The sequence below is a fragment of the Tachypleus tridentatus genome, chromosome 12 (genome assembly GCF_004210375.1).
Source record: "Tachypleus tridentatus isolate NWPU-2018 chromosome 12, ASM421037v1, whole genome shotgun sequence".
NCBI lineage: Eukaryota > Metazoa > Arthropoda > Merostomata > Xiphosura > Limulidae > Tachypleus > Tachypleus tridentatus.
This window is the reverse complement of record NC_134836.1, coordinates 122,589,191-122,615,816: the sequence shown is the minus strand read 5'-3', so window position 1 is coordinate 122,615,816 and position 26,626 is coordinate 122,589,191. Positions and strand designations below refer to the sequence as shown.

General features: G+C 31.7%; 2 protein-coding genes and 2 long non-coding RNA genes across 21 annotated transcripts in view; 2 read left to right on the top strand and 2 right to left on the bottom strand.

The window, feature by feature from the left end:
* LOC143234566 (proteasome activator complex subunit 3-like) overlaps positions 1-22,088 on the bottom strand; it is a 33,992-nt gene extending 11,904 nt beyond the window's left edge. The window contains exons 1-2 of one of the 2 annotated variants that reach the window (XM_076472027.1): positions 21,964-22,088; positions 5,747-5,779 (exon numbers count right to left, since the gene is read on the bottom strand). In XM_076472027.1, coding sequence (XP_076328142.1) covers positions 5,747-5,779; positions 21,964-21,993 — 63 coding nt within the window. In that variant the 5' untranslated portion in view covers positions 21,994-22,088. The remainder of the gene's footprint in view (positions 1-5,746; positions 5,780-21,963) is intronic. The other variant, XM_076472028.1, reaches the window with a different exon arrangement.
* Positions 1-26,626, top strand: part of LOC143234563 (papilin-like) — a 196,160-nt gene that overhangs the window by 80,781 nt on the left and 88,753 nt on the right. The window lies entirely within an intron of this gene.
* Positions 25-11,852, top strand: LOC143234575 (uncharacterized). The gene is made up of 2 exons (XR_013018717.1): positions 25-1,196; positions 10,951-11,852. It is a non-coding gene; the product is annotated as an uncharacterized LOC143234575 (long non-coding RNA).
* Positions 19,419-21,779, bottom strand: LOC143234574 (uncharacterized). Its single transcript, XR_013018716.1, has 2 exons — positions 19,875-21,779; positions 19,419-19,570 (listed from the first exon to the last, which is right to left on the bottom strand). It is a non-coding gene; the product is annotated as an uncharacterized LOC143234574 (long non-coding RNA).

Below are 26,626 nucleotides of genomic sequence, written 5' to 3'. Positions count from 1 at the left end.
ACAAGTTCTTCTAATTGTCCAGCTTTCAAATGTGATACGGGTAAGTAGTACATTCATGAAACAGTATTCAAAGACCTTTCAAATGTAATTTTTTTTATCTTGGCTGACAAGAGAGAAATCCTTTGATGAGATGGATCCTCAATAAGTATGCTAAAAAGATACGAAGGTGCTTTGAAACAGAATGCAGTCGTGATATCTCTTGTAATTTACGGTGGATTACTAACATCTATCTTTTTTATTGTGCAAAGGACAAGAGGAATCGTGTTTGGAAAAGGTAGCCAAGTTGACTTTGGAACAAAATCTGTAGCCTGGTGGAATAAGACAGACAGAAACAGAACCAAAAGAGAAATTTGAAGGAAAAGTATTATTTTTGTACATTAAGAATTATTGAGAAGATAAAAGTAAAAACAGAGGAAAATAGTGACACCAACATTTTAAAATAGAAATAACAGATGTTTTAGGTTCATACATCCTCTGAGAGACATTCTGAATCAGACTGTAAAACCTTCACCACTGGTTCAACAAGATGGTTACTGACGAAGTCCAATATAATGCACCCATCACTATGTTCAGAAACCAGCATTAACAGAATTATTGCAAGAGATATACAGTTTACGATAATATCTGAGAATTCCTGTACCAATCTTCAATTTTTGAAGCCTTGAAGAATGATAGGTTTGCAAATGTCTGAAGGAAATCTGTTCACAAGACTAAACCCTTTGAACCTGGAAACTTGACCTAACAGCATGAGATAGATAGACAGTAGCACTAATGTGTTGCACATGTTCCAGATAGAGTTGCCACAAAAACTGAATTAGCAAAAGTTACAGCATTAATGAAATAAAGTAGAGCTACATATTTAATAAAACCAGTACGCAAGATCTGTTACCCAACTGCCCCATGGAAACACCTATGTCTTAATGATAAGGTTCAAGAAGAAATAACTGTCATATTGGATGAACAGAATGCCATGATGGGAGAGAAGTCTTTACATCATTAAGACAGTGAAGCCAACCAGGTTCTTCTACTCTGGAACTGACACTCTCAATAAGACATTAAAATCTTTGGACTTGACTGTACGGAAGACTGATTCTTTCCCATCATTCAACAGATACTGGTTTTCTCAATAAAGGGCCAGATGGCTGAACAATGCATTAGCTGAACCATACAACCATTTTGGTGGGCCAATTTTTAAGGTGAGAAACTTGTGTCATCATGGTAAGCAATTTGCCACTTAAGCATTTTGAGATCAAAATCTTTGTTACCTAGTCAAGTAGTCCGATACTTAACAATTTTCATATTTGTAAAAAAAATACATTTCTAGCCCTGTATAAACTACAAAGATATGTTTGACTATCAGAATGGCAAACATATATCTTAATTATCGAGACACATCAATATTCTTAAGAACCTCTGAGTTAAAATAAAGATCAAGATACATCAGTTGTAACATGCAAAACATTCATGATAACACTCGTGTTTGTCAGTTGAACATACTTAGTCCTTTCATACATGCCATTTAAACTACACTTTCTTGTGAGCATTATGTGTAACATCAATAAACTGTGATCTAGTTTTAAAAACACTATTGTGGTCAGACAAACTCATATAGATGTTATTTGATAAAACTAAATATAAAGTAATTGTATTTACAAGTGTACTGAGTAGAAACAGTTATGAGTGTTCAGTATACAACACGGTTTCATGAGCAGAAAAGAAACTCACAAAAACAAAGAATAGAATCTTCCTGTACTAAAGGAAAAGTAGATAAAAGATGTTTATAGTAATCTATGAAACAAATATAAGCTAAGTCTCTGCAAAGTAAAGTTCTAAGAAAGGCAAACATAGCTGAATATGCTGAAATGTCTGAATGTATGTTTACAATGTTCAAAACGTGATAATAATAGTTTTGAACCCAGTAAGATGAAAGCAACCAGAGTAATTGTATTTAATGTGATGTATTTTGTTTTCTTTGAGAAATTACATGAAAGTGTTGCTCGTGTGAAACACTTTACAAATAACTAAAGCTGAAGTCAAAGCCAGTCATCATGTGATGGCAACAACATGCCATCATATAGCATACTCATTGCATTAAAAAGTTTGACTTAGCAAAAAACAGATGAGGTAATTCTAAATTATAAAGCCAATATCTAATTTGTACTCCTCAGAAAAAGTTCTTTATAATGATATGATATTTGTAGAGTTTAACTGAAAAATTTGCAAAAAAAATTCCCAACCGATACAAGCATATTATTCATAACAGATGTTGACTAAACCAATATCTACTATATCCAGTTAGCACAGTCAACATGTACATATTAAATACACACAAACACTGAAAAATTAATACGATCAACACATGTACAAACCTTCAAGATATACCAGAAGGTTTGCAGTCAACATACATATAGATATATAAACTAGTTTATTCCAGATAAAGCATTTGGGTGACAAGGTTTCTTAAAATTGTTTATAACTTGTGTAAGTTACGTCAACATTATTTTAGAAGACAATAAATACTTCTTAATTTATCAAAGTTTAGATTATTAAGTACTAATAAGCACTCATTCAAATATGATTGGATAAGCTTTTGTCTGTTTATAGTTGAGCTACACAATTGTTTTTATTTCCCATACAAATACTGAAACACAGTCTTAAAATAATGTAATGTGTTTCACTATAATGAGGGACGTGTTTCTCCATATCAGCTTTCTCATCATCTAAGCCAAACTATTATATAAAGACATTTTCCTACATTTGAATTAATAATCAATATTTCTATGTGCAAACCAAGTAACCTTTGATACTACTTATGTGTAAATGTTATGCCTAATTTTTCAAGTTCACAATGAGCTTACTGATATTTCTGTATATGATTTAAAATAACCTAATCTATATAAATAAATGTTCATCTGTTCATTATACCTTTCCGCATTTCTCGATCAATCAGCACCAAACTTGACACGGTAAACCAGTATGACACGAGGAAGATCATGACAACTTTAGACCCCCATCTCATCCTTCATCATTAAAATGAACTACATAACTACTGTTAGGATTCTTGAAAACAGTATGTCTTTCTTTTTAGTACTGACACCTTTATGTACTTGGATTGCACTTTTTAATATTTATAGTGTAAAAGAGAGACAGTTTCTTATCCCTTCTTACAAAAGATTCCAGCTACAACGCTGTCATTATCAGAGCTTGCTAGAGTGTCAATATACTTTACACCTGAACCATTTTATATGAACAGCTTTCTGCCTACACATGAAGATAGAATCACTTTTTACTTGTGCTTAAGAGCATGGAAAGAAAAAAGAATTTAGACAGAGTTTTCAAAGTTAACCCTTACTGATCATTCAAAATCATTGTTTTACAGCTAACCCTCACTTCAGTTTTTACATGTAATAAATACAACTAGGAACAGCACAAAAGAAAATCAAGAAAACTTATTTTTCCTGAGATAAAATGAAGCACATTTACAATGGTAACTTGAAATCATTTTCTTTGTGTAATATATTAAATTTTAGGCCAAACTGAATGACATCTTTCTAGTCCATAAATAAATAAATTTAGACCTCAATATATATATCAACTTTAAAGTTTATTCACTGTTTGTACTAGAACTGAAACATTTCTCATTTTCCAATGTCATGAAGCCTATAAAACAGGCTACATTTTTCAACAGATGCCTAACATTAACTGCAACTTTTTTTAAATTCAGAAATTAATAACTATAATTTAATGTTGTATAAGTATGGGTCTAATTAAGTATAGTCCAAAACCCTCCATTTTTTCAGAAATTAATAAAAAAACCAGCAAAACATTCTAACATTACCGTACAGTGAGGGAAAAAACACACTAAATGATACAACCATCATCTATGAAAAATAAAACTTTCTTTGTTGAAGATGACACTACTCTGCCAGAATTTATATTTCTGTCCACCAGTCTCAGTATTAAACATGAAAAACAATGACACAGTAGCACTGGCAACTCCTTTAACAATCATAAATATCTCAACCAGATCTCCTCTAACTCTCCTTTTCTTCAAGAGAAAACAATTTCAGAGTCTCCTTGTATAATATTACTTCTATTCCAGGTATCATGTCCTGAACCATTTTTAGTAATACAATATCTTCAAATGGTGACCCTCTGAAGAGAAACTTGGCTTAAGTCAAACATTTCTTTAAAACAAGTTAACTGAAAGTAGGAAAGTTAATACCAGGTTAACAAGTCTACAATAATAGCAAATAATATGCAACTTTGCTAAAAGGTTTTTACAGTTCTCCCATAACGTGATTATAAATGATTCCTTATTTTGTTTAGAATGTACCTCAATATCCAACTGTCAAAAAATCATGTTCAGTAGAAGACAGCATTTCCATTCTTTTGGCCAGGTTTCATATGCTTCAGTCCTATATTCTTGTGTAAAATATTAACACTTCTGTTGACCTACTACAAATACATCTCATGACCACCCATGGTTATCATTCAAGCCCAGAAGTTTTGGGACCTAACAGATCTCAAACTGAAATTTACACTATGATTGTGTGTGTTCAAAAAAATGATGAAATTTACCAAGGTGTTTATTATTTTAGAGCCATTCAGGCAGCAACCCCCATGTGAACTAGGATATATATATAGTTACTAGAAACCTCCTAACTGTCATCTTAAGTTAAATCTACAAAAAGCCTCCTCTCTCACAATGGCTGGTATGAGTATTAACACTTTTATTGATAAGGAGAGAACAACCTAAAGATGACCTGGGAAAGTTGAAACATTGTTCTCTCTCAACTTAAGTTGAAACTACAAGAAACCCCCTCTCACACAACTTAAATTGCATAAATATTCTGCTAAAATGTAATCATCATAAGATTTGGGAAAAATTCCACAAACTTAAACCTAAAACACAAGTAATGACTTAACTTTCATTGATTTCACCTTCTAAGTTGCCATAACAAAAGGTTGTATTCAATAACAATTACACTGAAGTTATTCAATGTACATCCTCAGTGGATGACATCCCGAGGAAAATTTTACATCCGTTCAAATGTTTCTTACTAAATTTAAAATCTAAAAAAAAACATATTTACTAAAGTTTCACCAAGAAAGTTTCAGATAAACTCCTTATAAATATCATCTAAGTAATTCTTGTGGTACAGGATCATAAGTGCAGCAAATGGATTTGTCCTTCAATGTACCTTGCATTCATAACACTTTACACAAAACTCACCATAAATAATATTTATGAAATGTAACCAAGTAAGAAAGGAGGGTAAAGAAAAAAAACACTTCTGAGGAATAAGATAAGTCAAAACCTTTAGATTTTAAATAAAAATAATCCACTTTAGTTTCTCCAAAATACATATATTCATCAGAACTTATAATGTTTATTATCACTGCTCTTCATTTAAAAACAATGCTATTTGTCATCATTTTTAGTTTAACAGCTCAATTTACAGGAATATAACAAAACCAAAACCCATTTTTCAATTATCTATTTCTAATCTACTTAAACTTGCACATTTTTTCAGGAAACAAAATCTTCTGAAACTCATTCATCTCTACCTACATGTGTCAGTTTGTATAGTTTATACACTTTACATTTCCTGACTTTGTAGGACATTATAAAAACAACAACAACGTATATCCTCAATTATCTATTTATATAATCTTTCATTGCAATTATTGTGTCATCTCAATGCATATTTTACTTTAATTATCAATTTGTGTTTTCTCTTACCTCAATTTTCAGATTGTCCTTGTAATCCTCAACCTATAAAACATGAAGACCTTACTATCAAAATCATAGGTTTACTACAGCCTTCTGAAAGATTACAAAATGTTGGTACACTAATATTTTGATATCACAGTTTAGAAATTACTCATGTTATTGAAATTTATGGCACAATATTTATATCATTTATAATATAAAACAATTTATTAAAAAAAAAGAAAACCTGATAGGTCTGTGTATATATACATAAAAGAAGATTTTAGTAAATATCTCACACACGAGACCCAAAATATCATGGCTGTTTCTTCATCAGCCCTCATCTTCTTATTATTAAAGGTTACAATGTACAGTGCATCATGCAAGCTCACCATTCAAACAGTTTCGAGCTATCAGCTCATCTAATATCCATTTTTTGTGAACATGACCCAAGTTCTGTAAATAAAAGCATTCTTTCTTGGTGAACCCACACAAAAAAATGCATTAAACTACCGTAGTCTGTCGTGATTTATCTCTAAGTTTGTTTATTATTAGTTTTCAGAGAAGTTCATTTATTACGTAAAACAAAAGTTTACTTAACAAAAAAAATGTACTCTTACACTAGATTTTATATTAGCATTAGTTTTATTATACTTAATTTTATGTAATGACTCATTAGACCTTGTTCAAATATTGATGAAAAATAAACAAATAGCATCACAAATTCAAGATGCATTTGATAAATTCTGTGTATCAAAATCTGTAATACAGAAAAGAATATTTTGATACTGTCAGGATGATCAATTACTTCTACCAATAACAAGCATTGTATTGAATTTTATACACCATAAGAATATCATTATAGAAATTAACAGCAATACTGGCACTTGGAATTTCTAGTTTTTCTGCAATGTTTTCTGAAGAAAACATGTAAGTAAATCATCTTAATAAATCTCCTCCACAGAAAACTCCTCACAATTTATACGAAAATACAGATAATGGAAGAAACTAGCTATCTATAAAATATGATTTGGGTTAAGAAAAAAACAATTTTGTCATTCTTTATTTGTATCCAAACAAATGACTGTGGACAATTCCTTATGGTTGAAATCTCCAAGTATCGTAAAGAAATAGATTCAACCTTTATACTTGTCCTAGGACATTAGTATTAGGCCTATTGCATTTATGTAATAACAATAATGCTGCAAAGTGGCACTTCCTGAAAAAGAACAATTACAGAAAGTAGTGTTTCAAAACATAATAGGCCTAATACTAATGTTTTTATGACCAGTATAATTGTAAATGTAATAGGCCTAATACTAATGTTTTTATGACCAGTATAATTATAAACCTTCACTAGCTTGTAGAAGATGTACAAACCATAACAACAGATTTAACCTGTTTGAACACTAGACAAAAGTAAGGATATAAAACTCTAAAAACTAGTTCAAATTTAAGTATTTCAAAATGAAGAAATCAACCATAAAAGGCAATACCAAACTGTACATTTCAAAACTTTTTACTTTACCAAGTTTAATTAGAAAATATAAAATTCCTCGAATGATAGCATTCATAATTTAGGGCAGCATATATTGTTCACTACATTTCTGGCAAACTTCTTTTATGCAAATAACAGGGAGAACAAAACCTGTATATGTGAACCAACAACTATACCATGAAAATAAAAAATTCCAATAGGCATTCTAAGAATGCAACAAAATGTACAGAAAATACAATTTCTCTGGATAAATCTGTATAAAACAGTATGTAATATTAGCATCACCACCACATACACTAACAATATATGAACAATGTCTTATCCAAATATTTCTTATATAATCTTCCTTTTTATTTATTTTTTATTACATTTGTTTGAAAACATCTTGAAAGTTTGTTTGTAATTTTAGGTTTGTTTGTTTCAAAGTGATAATCTAACTAGATAGTTAAGTTGGTAATTATAGCTTGTATTTTTCAAGATAAGAAATTACATATTGTTGCAAAAAAATTAAACACTTTGTTTATAAAACTGGCTTCTTATTAGAAAGAAATTGTTCTATTTAAATAAAACAATTGTCAAACACATTTTCAGTTGAATACAGGAGACTAAATTGTTCAAAAAATGATTGGAAAATACAAAATACAAATAGTAAAATAATTTTGTTTAAAACACAAAACAAAAAACGTGAAGGTTCGTATAAAGAAAAACTCTGAGCAATTGCAACATCATTCAAAAAATTTCATAAATATTTATGAAGATCAGAGAAATGTTGGTGATCTACTTCATTTTATTATTGTATTCAAGTCTAATAGTTCACAAAGTACGTATCTTATGCTTTATCAAGAAAATGCCAAATGTTTGCAACAAAGTAGCAAGTTTTTGCAAAAATATCTATTTATGAATAGGAATGGAAAATCATATTGTTTTAATGCGAGAGTCAGGGATCATGGAGGTGAGACAGTCCTGGATTCTACATTAACAGCCTGACCACTTAATGCTAAACCTACAAGCTCTATGCTTCTTATAGCAGTAACAGAAGTTTCTAGCCCTGGGTACTATACTGGTTAGATAAGAAAACTTACAGTAATATCACCTAATAAACAAGTTCAGACTGAAACAACTGTTGCTCAAACAATTTGATAACATAAACAGCATTACAACCATTTCCATGTCTTTTGTACTGTAGCCAGCCTGGAAAGCCCTGGTTTTGGACAAAAGATGCAACATAACTAGTTTTTGATATCTTGTTAACCACTCTCTTTTGCTTTCACTCTTACACTGTAGAAGGTAAATCAACAGTTTGCCCTTTTGTTAATTATCAAAAACAAGTGTAGCTCTACCTAATAATAGTTTAAAATAATCACACACATCACAATCAGACAGGCAGTTAGTTCCACAAGTTTGACACAAATCAAAGATACAGATCTGTTAAAGTCATCTACACTTAGTATTCCAAAGTTTAAATCTATATCCTCCAATATTCAAGTCTATAATTTTGACTTTTTCATTCTATTACACAGTCACCATCAGAAAGATTATCAAATACCTAACAATTTTAAAGAAACTAAAGTAGATTGCATCTAATGCTTCAAAAATCCAGAAAACGGTTTATTCTCAGTTCGTTTACTCTAATGTAATCATACACCAAAATAACTGTTTTACATATTTCCTGTAAACTTCGTACACAACTTCATAGAAAAAAACTATAAAACAGTCTTATAATTTCTTCAGATAAAGTATAGCATTTTATGTGACACATTGTTAGTGCACATATACAAGTACATAAAAATATAAAGGTACAAATGTTTTAAATCTATTGCATCGTACTGTAAACAGAGTAAATAAAACAATGTTTCTAAAAGTATGCCACAGTGACTTTCTATCTAAACCTTATTCTACATTTGATAACATGGTGATTGTATTTTTATAAGTTTGTTTCCATGTTTTCTCCTTCAATTCAGTCTATTGCCAATGAGAGTAGACAAACTAGAATATTACTCCAGAAAACACAAGTCCAAAAACTTTAAATCTCTCTTTGTAGCTCAAAGTTATTAAACCACCTTCATTCTAGCAATCCATTTATGCACCTATGCATTTAAAAATGTTATTTTTAAATATTATGTGGACAAAAATGTTATACAAACTCTCAGTAGTTTTATACAGGGCTGCAAATAAATGTTCTTTTCCTTTTTTTGCTTTTAACTTCAAAATACTTGTAAAGAAAACCAAGAAAACATTTTCTTAATCCTTTCTTGATGTGTTGATCGTTCTGACTGACTTTGAAAAACATGGTGCTTTAGATACCAGACTTACAAGTTTAGTACCACACAAAACTTGATAAGTTTTCAGAAAACACTAATAAATCTGTTGTATATTAAAAAAAAACAAAAACAGAAAGTGAAAATAAAAAAAACCTTTGACTGACTTCACTGGTAACATCCACTCAGGTACATGCCCACTTTTTATGACTAGACCAATTTTATGGTTCCCTATTTCATTTCCATTTCTATTAAACTTGTATTTATCATCAGCAATTTTAGAATTAAATGGAATTTAATAAACATACAGTTAATCCAGTGAGGACTATTTAATAAACATACAGTTAATCCAGCAAGGACTATTTAATAAACATACAGTTAATCCAGTGAGGACTTTAAGACTAGAAAGTCTAAAGTTTTCTCTTTTTTGTCTCCTGGTGTCACTTAATTACAGCCAGTAACCACTACATCCATTTATATACAGTTGGGTCTTTCCTAATAAAGTATGTTAACAGCAATGACTGTTGTTTTAAGACTTTCAAACAGAAAGAGAAGAGTTTAAAAGTCGTCATATGTAGAGTTGAGGAAATGAAACCAGTAACAATGAAAATCAGAAACCAATTTTAATTTTGCAAATTAATATACAATCGTGCTTTGGGAAAGAGAGAAAAGTAGATGGCCTCATTTTTATTAGCGCCACCTACTAACATTTCAGTGTAACATGTAATTAGACATTCACACTGATTGGAATCCCATTCAAATACTGACAATGTAAATTGAAAATACGATAGTTACCTCTGAATGGTTGTCACGCTAAAAACTGTTACATTTTCTAAGAGAACAGAACCTGAAAGTAAATGGGAAACAGCATCCATTTTAAGGGCAAAAAAAAACAACTGATATTACAGAATTCCAGTCTTATTTCAACACAAAATGTGACTTTTACATGATATCAGTCTTGAATGTTCCATGTATTTACAAGTACAGAATGTTCCAAATTTGAGAAACAACCTAAAAAATCTACACTAGGAGAAACATCATACAGAAAAGAATAATAAATAAGGGAAAACCATCACTCAAATCATACAGACTGGTAGATACTTGCAACAGGTGATTTCCCAATGGAAACCCGACCTACAACAGAAGGGTGTATGTGAACTGACAACACCAAAAGAGAAAGTCATGGAAAACACCAGAGATACTAAATACAGACTTTCTACTAACTTGGAAAAAACAAGTAAGTAGGAAGTGTGGGGTTTCTTTGGCATCTATTTTGTAAACCCCACTCAAAAATGTGAAGGTTGCAGAACACTATGATAAATATCTCTGTAACCGTGGATTTGATATATATATATATATATACTGCATGTTTCAAACTAGGTCAGTTTGACTAGACATTTATTTACTTTTTATCTCTGTGTCTGCAATATTAATTAGTATACATGTAAACATCATTAATGTATTCTTAACATTTTCAGGTGTTATGATAACAGCCAATAGTACGTAGTCTCAACACGCAAACAACAGAGATTTGCATCATACTGCTGTATTATCAGTGTCATGGATCTGCCTGCACATAATAATTATCCTAAAAATGCTGTAAAATTTGAAGTAAATCCATATGTCTGTCTTACACACCAGCTGTTTTTTGTTGATAAGATGTGAACTTGAAAATGTGATGAAACTTGCCAGAAGGATTATCATAAATCTTGAAAATAGGAAGTAAGAATGGCACAGAAAAGCCCAACATAACAGGGTTAATGTATGAAGAATAAGGACAAGTAGGCCTTGTTAAAAGCTATGGACAAGTAGGCCTTGTTAGAAACTATGGACAAATAGGCCTTGTTAGAAACTATGATAGGAAAACAGAGGATAACATATACTACTCATCTGAGTCACTAAAGTTTTGGTAAAAACTGTGAAAGTCAACAGAAAATGTCAACCAACAGGAATAAAAAAAATTCTCAGGTGTAGTTTCACACTCTGATAAATAATAAATATGAATAGTTTTCATGGAAATGTTACAGAGGTTATCAAAACCAAAAATTCCAACTAGGACAAAGATAAAACAAGAAATATACATCAGTCTGAAAGATGACAAGCCAACAGATATCATTACATAAAAGTTGAAATAAGTTGTCAAACAAAAAAGCATCAAAATGCTCTGGAGTCAAAGGGAAAAGATGACTAATGAGGTGTTGTGTGGTGTTAATTAGAATTCTAGAACTTCAAAACTTTTGTTAGATTTAGTTTTATGCTTGTTGAGGGTAAGAGGAGACCTGGTGGAATATTTTATGGTAATATGCTGTCCTCACCTTCAATACTTAGTTTTAATTTAGAAAAACCGAACAAAAACAGAGGATTTGAAACAAATTTTTTTTTTAAATAAAAAAGAACTGTATAATGTAAAGTCAAACTAAATAAATGAATAAACTTACTTGTGTTTTTCAAAGCTGAGTCTCAAATTTTTTTCCTAAATTATACACTGAGTGATGAAAAATATTCTGTCGTACTTTCTACCTATACTTCTATATCATAAGGTTATTTAAGATAAATGGAAGATACCTATAACTAAACACATAAACTGATGTGTGTATGTATACAAATAATATATGTGTAATTTAATTATTAAATAAGTTTAACTCTCCTTGAATGTATTCACATTTAATCCAGAAGAATACAGTGATAATAAAAACAACCATTTTGGATCACATATAATCGATTTATAAAAATTCAATAATGAAACACTAAGTCATTACATTTTTGAAAATCAGAACAAAATAAAAAAAAGTAACTTAAGTTGCAAGGTCAATATCTCTTGTCATAAAAGTCAAAATTAATAATTTTGAAATTACCAAGTATTTTTGTAAAACACCGTACCTGTAATGGCTTTATAGTCAAGGACCACTTTTAACTGCAGTAGAAACACATACTCTGATTAATAATTCATTATTACAAATTGGAAATAATCTGTTTATGAAAATATGTGTATATGTAAAAGAGGAAGCTCACCTAAATTCCACCCAAGGTAATACATAAAGAAAATCAAGATTAGCTTAGATTGAACATTTAATATACCATTAAGAGTAAAGCTACAAATCAAAAGAAATATAACAAAGACACAGTTTAAATAGCAGAAACGAATTATCCCATGTAAGTTAATACACTCTGAGGAAAAGTAAGGTCACTATCAGGCTAACTATCTTTCATCTTAATGAAGACGTTGAGTTCTACAGATCTATGTCTCTTTGATGTTAATTGTTAAGCAACAACGACGATTGTGTTTTCCATATTTTATGAATATATGTAGGTAACAATATTGGGGGACTCAAGCCTCCTTTGGTGCTGCCACTGTTTAACTGGCTTCCAGGCTACCAATGTAGGTGGCTGCATCCATCATCTCATGCACCCATTTACAACCCGTGAGCACACATTAAGGTTGTTGGTCTTCTGTTTTTATTTGAAAATAATGTTTTTTAACAAACAAAGTAAACTAGCTTTAAGCTGGAGTATTTTTAACAAACAAAGTAAACTAGCTTTAAGCTGGAGTATTTTTTGTGTATTAAATTAATTAGCCTTCAAGATATAAGCTGTGTTTAAAAAATATATATATAACATTACACAGTTTATTTTGTCATAGCTTAAAGGGCACTCTGATTTGGATATAGCAAAATCTGATTTAAAAATTAACAACGTACTAATGCTAATAATTATTGAATATTAGAACTAGCAAGTTTCAAGTGAACTCATGCCATTTGTTTATTACAGATTACCAAACAACAAGTAATAATAACAGAATCCTAAAATTATGTTTTAAAGAAATAAAATAGTTTAAGTCACATATTCACTTAAGCTCTTGTATTCAATGAAAAAGTGTAACACTTTTGTAGGTAATATCTCTCTTGTTGTTCATTTTCTTCCAGTCATACTTGTTATCATAAAGTGTAAACTTTTACAGTATTTTTATTATTTTCTTGGTAGTTTAATAAGCACTGCTGATTTTGTGCTAATCCACAAAGTACAGTAACTACATTTCAACACTTTGAGACTGCTTCAGTAACACCTGAAGTCTTCATTATCAAAGCTGTCATCATGGAACTTGATTCACCTCTAGTTATGTATTTATAAAATGAAGAAACAAGTTGTTGAAGTGATAAAATTTAGGGAAACAGACAACACCAAACATTTACCTACACTTATTGCATGCTCCATTTCAGCTGTGTAAAGATTATCTTTGAGACATGGTGACAGTTGCTCTATCATTCTTTCTTTGTCAAAATCCACTTACAATTCTTCTAGATCCAGAAGCAAAGAATTCATTTTGTGGCCAAATGACAAATGCTTTACCCACTTTATTAACCTCTTTCAGTTTATAAATTAAGGAAATATAAAAGAATCTTCAGGATCATTTTGAAAAATTTTTGTTGACAAAGCAAATCACACCCCGAAAAAGACTGCACTAAGTTTTTTCAATGGCACAAAAACCTAAGAAAATCAGAGAAATGTCTAGCACTTCAAGGTACAATTAAGTCAAGCATTAATGAATCAACTGGAGGATAGCAAACACAATGACTGGATTATTGGAGTTAACACCACGCATACTGTGTATGTAGTATTTTGTTACATAACATAAACGAAAAAAGGAACATTTTGGTCCGTCCTGTCAGCTCAGTTAAACACTACAAATCCAGAACCATTGGAATACTTATCAATCTTCTGCTAAAACTCTAAATTAATTACATCACATCTGAGGCAAGCCATTCCAAAAGCCAAACATTTTGTTAGTAAAATACAACTGTCATAGCTGAAAATGACTCCTGCCCTGCCAAAATTTATACTTATGTCCATTAGTTCTACTACTCTCACTGCAAAATATTAAAAATGATGTGTCAATGCTATCAGTTCCTATTTACAATCTTAAGCACCTCAATCAAATCCAACCTAATTCTTTTTTCAAAGTAAAACAACTTCATTACTTGTGTAACATTTCTAACCCACATGTAACATAAAAATGTAATGTTAAAGAGCAATAATGGACCTACTGACCCATATTGGCTGTCCCATCCTTTAAAGTATCAATATAAAAATCTTAAAGCCAACCCTTATATTTCATATACTTATTACTTTTTATTTTAAATTTAAATATACAGTTTCCATACCACCTGAAGGCAATCCATTCCAGAAGCTTGTTAGAAAAATAACTGTCTTAGCTGAAGATGATGCCTACTCTGGCAAATTATTTAGTGTCCTCTGATCCTACTATCCTTGTCATTAAAAAGATGATTCACTGACACAATTAGTTCCCTTTAAAATCTCACACATCCTAAGCAGACCTCCCCTTAAGATAAAACAATTTCAAAAGTCTTCATCTCTCCTCATGTGACAAACCCTCCTCCAATACCTTTCCAACAATTCAATGTTCTCATTAGGTTAGCAGCCCATGATTAAATACAATACTTTAAATGTGGCCTAACCAATGACTTGTATAATGAAATTATAGCCTCTTTAGACTTGTATTCAATATTTCTATAGATACAACTATAACTAGCAACAACAAACAGCTTAAGAGAGTGACTAACGATTATACCAATATCCCTTTCTTTCATGACATTGTTAAGGTTATTCCAGTCCATATATATATATATTATAATTCAAGTAACAATAACCCACAAGCATTATCTTGCATTTATTGAAATTAAAACCCATCTGCTATTTATTTGTCCAACCTGGTATACAATCTAAATCCTTTTGTAAAGCAGCAACATCCTCTTCATAGCCAACAACATCCAAGACCTCAATACATCAACAAAGTAATTTATTTAACATTCCTTTATCTATATATATACATCATTAATGTAAATCAAAAAGAATAAAGGTCCTAAGACTGATCCCTGAGGTACCTCACTCGTGATATTAATCCAATTTGACTAAACTCCATTTGCAACAATCCTCTGCTTTCTTTCCTCCAACCACTCTTCTATCCAATGTGCTGACTTTAAGAAATCTGTACTGTTCATTTTTAAACCAAATTTTTCATACATCCTTCCTGATGTCCTAATTTCCTGGTTGATCAACTTTCTTGATTTTCTATATTCTTCTAAAAGTTTCACATCATACCACTTAATTAACCCTCGTTATATCCATTAATTATATCTGTTATACCTTTTGTGAGCCAGCCTGGTTTTAATTACAGCTACCCTTTTCTTTCTCTAAAGTATATGTTTGTCTTCACTATTCAAAACTTTATCCTTAGAAATTTTCCAGAATTGAACACTGTCTCTAAATAACCCAGCTGCTTAATTCACAATACACGATTCTTGTTGTATCCCTTTCAAATCTGTTTTTTTTAAAACTTGTAACCAAAATATCATTATTCCTTATCTCCATATGCAGCAAAACATCAAACCTAACAGACCAATGATCACTTACACCCAAACGTTCCCCAATATCTGCCTTCTCAACAACTTCTATATTACAAGTTAACAACAAATCTAAAACAATATTGTTTCTAGTAGTTTCCTTGGTCAACTAGTAAAAAAACCATCTTGAACAGTTTTCAAAAACCTTTATCCCCCATGGTTTAATGGTAGCATTTCCCAATCTATATGCCAGAAATTAAAGTCACCCATATAAAACATGGTACAAGAATATGGGAACTGTACTACATCCATAACATATATGGTAAGGCTGTTAAACTGTAATGTTATATACATATACATACTTTTGACTGGATCCCAACCAGTACCCACAGAGTGACACATTTTACAGCACCAGTATCATGATGAGAAACTAAACAAACTAAATGGACAAACTTTCTCCTCCATCTGAAAGAGTCCAAAAGGGAACAACACCTCAAGCTTAGAACAATGGTATTATGTAGGCCATAATTAACCTGTTGCAACCTGTAGTAATTAAAATGAAAGTGGTTGTTAGTATAAAATTTTGAAAGTAAAGCATATGTGCCTGGGCAACACTTCCACAGAGTGGGATCCAGTAAAACATAAAAGAACTCTGGAAGTGAAAATTATATGATTGAGGAAAAATAACTCTGGTTAAAGTCTAACAGATGTGGTCAAAACAGCTACAGAGGATAGTTGAAAACCCTTAAAAAAGGAAACTATCAGACCATGTAATAGAACCAATAGACCTGAGAACCAAACAAAGTGGTTGGGAAACACTATGGGCCAATACTCTAAAATTAAAGCCAGAAGCCTATGATGACAAAGAAGAATGTAAACAGGCTACATCAATTTGTGATTTTAAAACCTCTGAAACTCCAGCAAATAACATGGGATAGAAAAAAGGATCTTCCCATAACTCCATGAATGCAGAATACATTAAAATAATCCTTCCTGACAAAGTGTCCCTACTCAATAAGTCCCAACAACAAACTGGCCAGGAAACCATAGAAAGAAGGGAAGAAAACATTCTGACTGAGCTAGACATCAGCAATATCCCCAACTCATCATCAGATTTCTGAAGGGAATATTAGTATACTTCAGCCAAAAGTTGGATTGAAGACAAATACCTCAGGACATTCATGAGAACGAATCTAAGAAAACTACGGTCTGTTTGAAGTGATCACAGGTCCAAAAAGGGGTCTATCCAATGAATTTAAATAGGCCTTTCCTTGCAGTGACAAACCAAAATATGCTGATCTGATAAATGTGGAGGACAAGGCATAGCTATCCTGCTTCATAACTGAATGACAAATTTTCCAGCATGAACATCAATATCAGGAAAAGTAGAAAAAACCAAGTATTCACATACCATACCTTCTGCTAACAAGGAAGAAGTCAAATGCAATAGGAGACACCCCCCAAACCCATGTAACCAACTAAATTAAAAGTAGCTGATCAAAATAATCCTCTGTTTGGGCCAACCTAGCAAAATAAAAGAGTTGGAAAAAGTAAGTGTAAATTCTTTCCAGTCATTTGTAAGAGCTGTCTCATAACCCCCCAAAGAGACAGCCTTGATCCAAATATACATCTCCACATTGCAATGAATCATATCACAAACAGCTTCAACTGAGAGTGACCCATGCCTTGGTTGTTGACAACTGCCAGATAAAGAGGTGGAAGAGAAAAGGTCTGGTTGGCCTCTGTAGTAAAAACATTAACTCTGGAATTCATACCCGTCAGTAAGATTTTTTTTGTTTTTGTTAATGTATAAATATAAATGAAAATATAACTGTAAAATGACAACTACATTTAAAATCACAATGTAAATAGTACATAATCACAACAATCCTGTTGACAGAAATCCATGTCAAATGCTTCATCAAAAAAATTATTACATTATTGGAATGAAACATTAACGGACAGTACCTCAATAGAGGGTACACTGAAGATTGTAGAGAAATTTGCATATTAGAATTTGCCAAAGGCATTCAAATCAAGTATAAAAGACTGGAACAAACATTCTCAATGCTTGGATGAGCAAAGAGTGGAAAACCTGGAGATAGAGAAATAGCTACATATAGTGTCAATGGAGATGAATATGTTTTGGAAGGATTCAATCTCTTTGCTGTTATCTTTTGTATCCTCAACAACAGGATGTAACTCACAGTTTACATATAAGATCACTCCTTCTCCCTCTTAAATAATCTATAACCCTGTATTTCAATGAAATTTCTGTCATCAAAATAATCTATATTTAAACATATATCTATAGCCCATTATATCAAAACCATCCATTCCTGTCATTCTTAAGGACATATATTTTACTTTTTTATAATTCTTCAAATCTGCACCATAAAAAACATCTTCAAAGAATGTCAAAAGGTTAGTAACACAAGATTTTTCCGGAGACTAACAACATTTTAAAATTTGTTAAATGACCTTACAGAAACTTACAAATAATTTTCCCACTGCTGATGTAATACAAATGGGTCTATAATAAATGGGCAATCTTTATCACCTTCCTTAAAAGATGATAATATTAACCAACTTCTAATCTTCTGACTTATTAAAAAAATAGGAAGTAAAATTTAATAACCTAGACATCCCATAATTATCAGATATTAGCCTTCCTGTAACATCCCTCAAAGGCCCTACTCCCATTCTGTTTGTCGTTAATGTATTTAAAGAAAGCTGTGCATGTGTTTTCTTACAGTAAAACCACATCAGATTATCTGCTGTGTCCACCAATGGGAATCAAACTATTGATTGTAGTGTTATAAATCCGACAACTCACGTTATCCATCAGCTGAAGCACCTGAGGAAATCCTTACTATTAATTACATATTTCAGCTAAAACTTTATATTTGCTGTTTTTACTTATTAATTTCCTATTCATCTAACTGTCTTAAACTTCAACAATCTTCCAGGTTTATTTCCATTTTATCTACTCAAATAAATGTTTTATATTTTGTTTAACCTTCATTAAAAAAAACTTATAATTTCTTGGGAACAAGCTAGGTTATTTTATGTTATATACTTATATATAGTGTATGTGTGTATGAAAAAAAACACGTTTTAAATCTCTACAACATCCTGCTGTAAACAGAAATGTAAAAATACTTTGGTTCTAAAACTATACTAAAATTAATTTTGTATCTAAACATTCTATACTTAACAAGATGATGACAGCAGTTTTTTAGGTTTATTCTTATTTTGTATACTTCAATTTAGTCTACTAACACAGACAAACTAGGATGTTACTGTCCTTCATATCTGCCATTATTGTAGCCAGTTTAAACTTATGTTTATAATGCCTGTTTTAATTTTGTAAGTCAACCTATTTTTTTTTTCCCTTGCATTCACTTTTTTTTTTTTCTATAAGTGATATATCCATCTGTACAATTTAAAAATCTATTTTAAAAATTTCTCCAGATTTGGTCAGTATCCCAATTAATTTAATTGTCCCACTTACAGAAGATAATTCTTGTTTCATCTGTTTAAGACTTGCTAACCTTACTGGCAGGGGACAGCAATAGTACTGCAGATTTGTAAGATGTTAGTTTCACTGACACTTCTTTGTGTGTTTATTACAAAAACATCACACAAACATACAATTCACTAACAATTTATAAGACTAGTAACACCTAAAAAAAATACAAACATACAATTCACTAAGAATTTATACGACTAGTAAAACCTAAAAAAAATTTTTGTTGTCACTTTTGAAAGGGCTTGTATTATTCTGCTCATGCCACTATGTAACAAATATAATATAATGTAATAGTGGTACTGACCACTATTGGTCAGTATCCCAATTAATTTAATTGTCCCACTTACAGAAGATAATTCTTGTTTCATCTGTTTAAGACTTGCTAACCTTACTGGCAACACAATACTGCAGATTTGTAAGATGTTAGTTTCACTGACACTTCTTTGTGTGTTTATTACAAAAACATCACACAAACATACAATTCACTAACAATTTATAAGACTAGTAACACCTAAAAAAATACAAACATACAATTCACTAAGAATTTATACGACTAGTAAAACCTAAAAAAAATTTTTGTTGTTACTTTTGAAAGGGCTTGTATTATTCTGCTCATGCCACTATGTAACAAACGTTTTACTTTTTCTTGTTCCTGGGTAGAAAGCGTTATTTCCCAATTGCTTATTCCTAAAGTAAATGGAAAAGATGCATTTTTCTCTTCAAATTTTGCTTTTGTAACCTGGGTAATGAAAATTTCAAATTTACCCATTTTCCAGAACATTCCAGGTAGATTCAGTGCTGAGTAGCTGACAGAGAATTTTCAAGAACTTTCTTGAATGCTGTAGAAGCTTCAAAGCTGTGCTGCTCCATGACGGGAATAAGTATCCGTCTCTTCCTCTGTCTCACTTGGTGCACCTCAGAGAGGAATACAACAGCATCAAGACCTTGCTAGAAGTCTTGAAGTATGATGAGTATGGCTGGGAGGTTATCAGAGACTTCAAAATGGTGGCATTTCTGATGAGTGCCCAAGGAGGCTTTACCAAGTTTCCCTGTTATCTTTGCCTTTGGGGCAGTAGGGACAATGCAGTGCACTACAACAAGAAGCAATGGCCACAATGCACCAATTTCTCTGTGAGGAGGCACAATGTCAAGTGTGAGTCACTAGTGGACCTACAGAATGTGTTGTTCCTACCATTGCACATACAATTGGGTCTTATGAAACAGTTTGTCACAGCTCTTGATAAGGAGTCTGCAGTCTTCAAGTATCTTCAAGACTTATTCCTTAAGCTGTCTGAGGCAAAGGTCAAAGCTGGTGTCTTTGTTGGACCACAAATAAAGAAGATTTTGGAGTGCACAGAATTCTCCAAGAAGCTCAGTAGGAAGGAAAAAAAGCTTGGGGCAGCTTTGTCACAGTGGTTCGGGGCTTCTTGGGCAATCACATGGCTGAATATTATATGGAACTTGTTGAGGCTCTGGTGAAGAACTACAGCAAAATGGCTACAGGATGTCCCTGAAAGTCCATATCCTTGATGCTAATCTTGATAAATTCAAGAACATGGAAACATACTCAGAAGAGCAAGGTGAGCACTTCCACCAAGGTATACTTAACTTTGAACGCCACTACCAAGAAGCATGTAACAAAAACACGATGGGAGACTATATTTGGAGGCTGATACATGAAAGTGATTTACCTTACAGTTGCAAATCTCGAAAAACTACTCACTTCTAAACATTTTTATATAACTTTAGTATAAATACATGTAAATCTTGATTCATATGTTGTTTTATTCAGACTGTGTGTAAATGAAAATGTGCAAATTTGTCCATTTTTACATAAAAAACAGGTTAATTTCTAAATTTCATTATCCAGGTCACAAAAGCAAAGTTTGAAGGGAATAATGGCCATTTCCTGTACTTTTACAACATAAGCAATTAAAAAATAACACATACTATCCAGGGACAAAATTTATGTTACATCGTGTTATTGTTTTACTTTAGTAATAATATGTCAACTAATATTTACTAATGTTTATTCTATGCCCCACTCACTTCTGTAATGAACCTCAGGTTTTGGTGTTGCAAATTCTTAGACTTACCCCTCTCCCACTTAGAGATACCATATCTATCTGGAAGAAACTCATGAAAGAACAAAACAAAAGCATCTTCACTTCAGATAAATAAAAAATATTAATATTTGATTGAGATTTTAGTTTTAAAACATGGGCTCTAGTTCTATTATGCAACTGAAAATATTTATTCACACAGTAAGAACCTCTGTAAAAGTCATAATACAACACACATGATAGTAACATCAACATGGTGAACGAAATAACAGTAATAGCAATACTACTAATCACATAACGTGTACTATAGGTTAGGCCTAGACTATAACAACAAAAAACATTGTTAATCTCACGGCTACCTAGGCGCAGGGATTGAACTTACGTCTTAACTGACACGTAAGTTTAAAAGCAATTACTAGCCTCACCCTTATTTGTTATTTAACTGGTATTATTAACTTAATTATCCTGCGTACTTCCTTGGTTTCTAGAGAACATCTAAAACATATATCAAAGATCATAATAAATGTTTCATCACACCTTTTCGGCTAACGTTAGAACCGCTGCCATACTATTGTGCCACCACTACTTGCCCTCTGTTGTATAACATACAAAAGTAAGCACTTTGTTTTTCAGAAATTTGAAAGAAAAGGTCGATATAAAATTAAAACGGAACTTATGACAGTTAATAAAATCCTATTGTTTAAAACACGCTATGAATAATCCATACGTAAAATTCAATCAAACCATAGTTTGGGATTTTCAGTCATACCTAGTAAAAGTACTTTGATGTAGCAGTATAAATACTGTCATAATACGTTAGTTTTTAATGTATTGTATATATTTAATTTTTACATTCTTCATTCCATTCTTGTAGTTTAAAAAAAAAAATACAGCAGTAATCCAACCTCACTTTATACGCCACATCTACTATCAACTACATATTTCTCACAATATAAAGTCCAATATGGAACCACGAATAATCAGTACAATATTGTATTAACAGTATTTAAATAAAAGAAAATCAAAACGTCAACCAATGACAATTTATATAAGCTATTTGTCACACAGTAACTGTTATGGTTTAAACGCCTTCTTTTAAGCTGGCGAAGTATGGTTGTAATTAATTATACTTGTCATGAAATGTTAGTATTAGGCCTTCTATATTCAGTATTTTAGCGCGTTAAGACAGGGTCGCGGGTTCGCGCCCGAGTCGCTTACATTCTATATTTTGGTAGTCCCAAGAGTTGGCAGTGGGTGGTGAACTTTTCCTCTGGTCTTACACTGAATTAAGCTAGCACAGTCGTTTTTTCCGAGAATTAAAAGTCGTTTAGTCACATTTTGTTCGCCATTTCCAAAGTTCTACTTGTAACATTAGAAATATATCAAAGCTCTTTGATCAGGATTATTTACACTTATTTTCATTTCAAGTAACATGCTTAATTAACAGCCCTTCCCCTCCTACTCAAGTGGCACAGCAGTAATTAAACCCGTGGACTTATATGCTAGAAAGAGGATTTTGATGCATATCTGTGATGTGCACAGCACAGATGATCTACTAAGTCGCTTTTTTTTAATTAATTACAAACAAACAGAAGTAACAGTTTTTGGTTTGTTTTGAATTTCGCGCAACTCTTTTACCAACGAATAGTGGGATTGACCGTCACATTGTAACGACCTGTAGCTGAAAGGGCAACCATGTTTGGTGTGATGAAGATTCAAACCCGCGACCCTCGGATTATGAATCGAGTGCTTTAACCACTTAGCCATGTCGGGCCCAGAAAGGAAGGATATTTTTCAGAAAATGTATGGTGCTTCGGTTACTAGTGCAATCATTCTAAAGTATTTAATCACATAGAGATCTAAACTCGTAACAATTTTAGTGATACTCTTCTTTGTTGTAATATAGGTGGTTAGAATGATCGACTCGCAATCTCAGGGTCATGGGTTCAAATTCTTGTCCTGCCAAACATGTTTGTCCTTTCAATCGGGTGAGAGTTATAATTGCGTTCAATCCGACTATTCGTTGGTAAAAGAATAGTCCAAAAGTTAGCAGTGGATGATGATGACTAGCTGCCTTCATTCTAGTCTTTCACTACTTAATTATGGACGGCTAACACAATTAGCTCTCATGTATCTTTGCGCAAAATTCAAACCAGATCTTGATGTAAGAGCTGTGGCTTGTAATAAAATAATACATATTATGATCAGTAAATAAACTTAAAACGAATTTATTAGTTATTGGTATTCCATGGTGTTCACCAATACTTATATTATGAAAAATCCGCAGAACTTTGGAGATTGTTAATTGGATAATAAGTTGGCTGTACGTCTCAATTGTTCAATGCTGATGATACAACAAGCCATGGTGCACTCTTAAATGACCATACAATTTCCAAAAATAAGTACAATGTTCGTCAGTTCATGATAATCGTGTATAGCAACCAGCATACAAAGTATCTACGGATTATTTAATTTCTTTCATCAAAGTTTTCGATTGGTTATTTGCGATATATATTCTTACTAGAATTTTTACTGCTTGTATAATTCGTCACCAGAGATGCTGCAATGGTTAGGACAATTGCATAGTATCTAAGATTTGAACATTCAATGAACAGATATGAAATTAATGGTTGATGGTGTAATCCACTGATATTTCCATGAAGCTCTACTTTTACAAAAAACCTCTGAATCAACCACTATGACATTAAGTACAAGCTAATTACTACAGTTGTTTAATTTGTTTCAAGAAATAAACTCGGGCTAGATTAAATTAAATGCACATTACTATTTGCTTCCACTCATAATTTTCTAGAATCCACAAATGCAGTTTGTGCACTTCTTTATGAATGATGGTTGATTGCTTTCACTGCTTTCTCTCTCACAGGACTTGTATCACATCGATTAATTTACAAATCTTAGGTAACTTAGTTACTAATACTATCTACAGGAATGATTATTCACATTCTAAAATTGGAACTGTAGTAAAGTATTAATTGAAAATACCATCATATTTTTACTCTCCATAAACAGCAAATAATACATTTTTATTTAGATATATTCAGAGGTTTTTGTATTTTTTTTACAGCTATTCTACATCTAGTTGCTAAATCTTTGTAAGTTAGATGTTAGAAGATCTCAAACCAGTACTAATACTTTAATGGTACATAAAAGCTATGTACTGCAACGATGTCTCCATACATTGATATTTATTTGTCGTCTCTTGTCAAAACTCAAAAACAAAAATCCCTTTCTCCGTTCCCCACCAATGCATTATTCACTTTTCGTAGATAGTATCTTTCTTGAAAATGAGTGAAAAGTGAGATCAACATAATTAGCCATGATTAAAATGACATTTGAAAACAGTATTTATAACATTATAAATGCCTTTTTAATTGAAATATTAATAAGAAAGCAGTTAATGACATTAAATGAATACTTATTCGTTACTTATTGTCAGGAAACTTACTTTTTAGTAGAACTATATATTAATATAAGTGAATTATAGGTGTGTTTGGCTAAGGATTCTTTTACAGTAGGTGTCTGTAAATTGTTGGCGATTTATTTGATAATAAACAAACAGCACGCACTCTACTTCATAGTTTTATCTTAAACAGTATGCAGTTTCTGTTTTTTGTGAAAAGACAATTTAAGCCAGTTCAAGTGCTTTAGAATAATTCGACAAGCCTGTCTGTTGTAATAGCACCCGTGCATAGTTCTCTTATGTTATTGTTGGGTTACCGCAGTTGGATCCTGTACTCCAAAAAAACGTGTGCTTTCGTATTTCCAATATTCACATACCTTTTGTCAAAGCCCACTAAAACGGGTTCATTTACTGTAGCTCACCCTTCAAAGAAACAGATTAGTTTTTTTATCTATTTCAAAATTGTTAACCACACTCTAATATATCAACGGTTAAGCCTTTCACTTCCACAGTGGTTAACCTTACTTTGAAATTTCTCTAACTGATTCTCTCTTTCGCGTAACATTTTTCTCTATTTCTCCTCTTTTGTTTCAATTATCTATACTTCAATCACTTAGGTCTTTAATAAATCTTCGTAGCCTCTATATCAATGAATTACAAACACAAAATAAATTAACTGATAATACTACGTACGCTGAACAATTTTTATATCTCGAATGTATTGTTTATTACATTAATTGAATACTTATTTATTACTTACAATATATTTTGCCAAATCATGAGTCATTCACAACATATATTTAGGGGTAAATATATGAGTGTTATACTTTTTTTTAAAACTACCTTCTATACTTATATAAGGAGTTACTTATAACTTACTCCACCCCAGGACTTGTAGGCTTTCGTACACTCCATATGTAGAGAATTAAGTACATAACTACACATTTACACTTTTTGGGCATGATAGTATATCTAGTTTAGGTGTGTTTGTGTTTTTCTTATAACAAAGCCACAAAGGGCTTACACCAGGGGAATCGAACCCTGATTTTAGCATTTCCGGAACATATTCAGCGGGGGCGTCTAGTTTAGGGTTAATTACATTAGTTTAACAATTCAATTCCACTCTAGTTTCCATTTTTATAAATTTCGTAGCCACTTCCTTTAATTCTTTGTCATGGGCTCAGAAGACTTTGTGATAAATATTCTCATTAAGTTTCTTGTTATTCTGTGGACCTGTCTCGTCGCTCTATGGGAAATATGTTCGAAATTAAAATAACGCATGAAGTTCGATTAATTAATTTGGTTATCATTCTACTGTCAAGCCTTCTCGAACGCTCAAATAAAACTCTTTGGATTAGTATTAAAGTCAAAACGTTTGAAGTATGGTATCATGATAGTTTCATAGCAAATCTAATTAAACAAATTTCATTAAAGTCCCGTTTCTTTATAATTTTTAAAGGAAAAACAGCTGTGTTTCGTCAAAGTTTTGTGCATGGAAAAATTTATCGTTTGAAAATATTTGAATATCCAAGTTTAAGTCCCTTCGTTAAGTCACCGGGCAGAGCATACGTAGCTCATGGTGTAGCTTCATCCTTTACAACAAAGAAAGTAAAGCTCATGTTAGCGCCTACTATAAAGTATATACTTTATTATTCCCGAAAGAAACGTTTATTAGTACTCTCTCCTATTTCATTGAATAGTTAGCTATTTTTGAATTTTAGTAGAATAATATTCAATATTACGCGATCATCACTACATGTTTCTAGTTATTTCATTTGT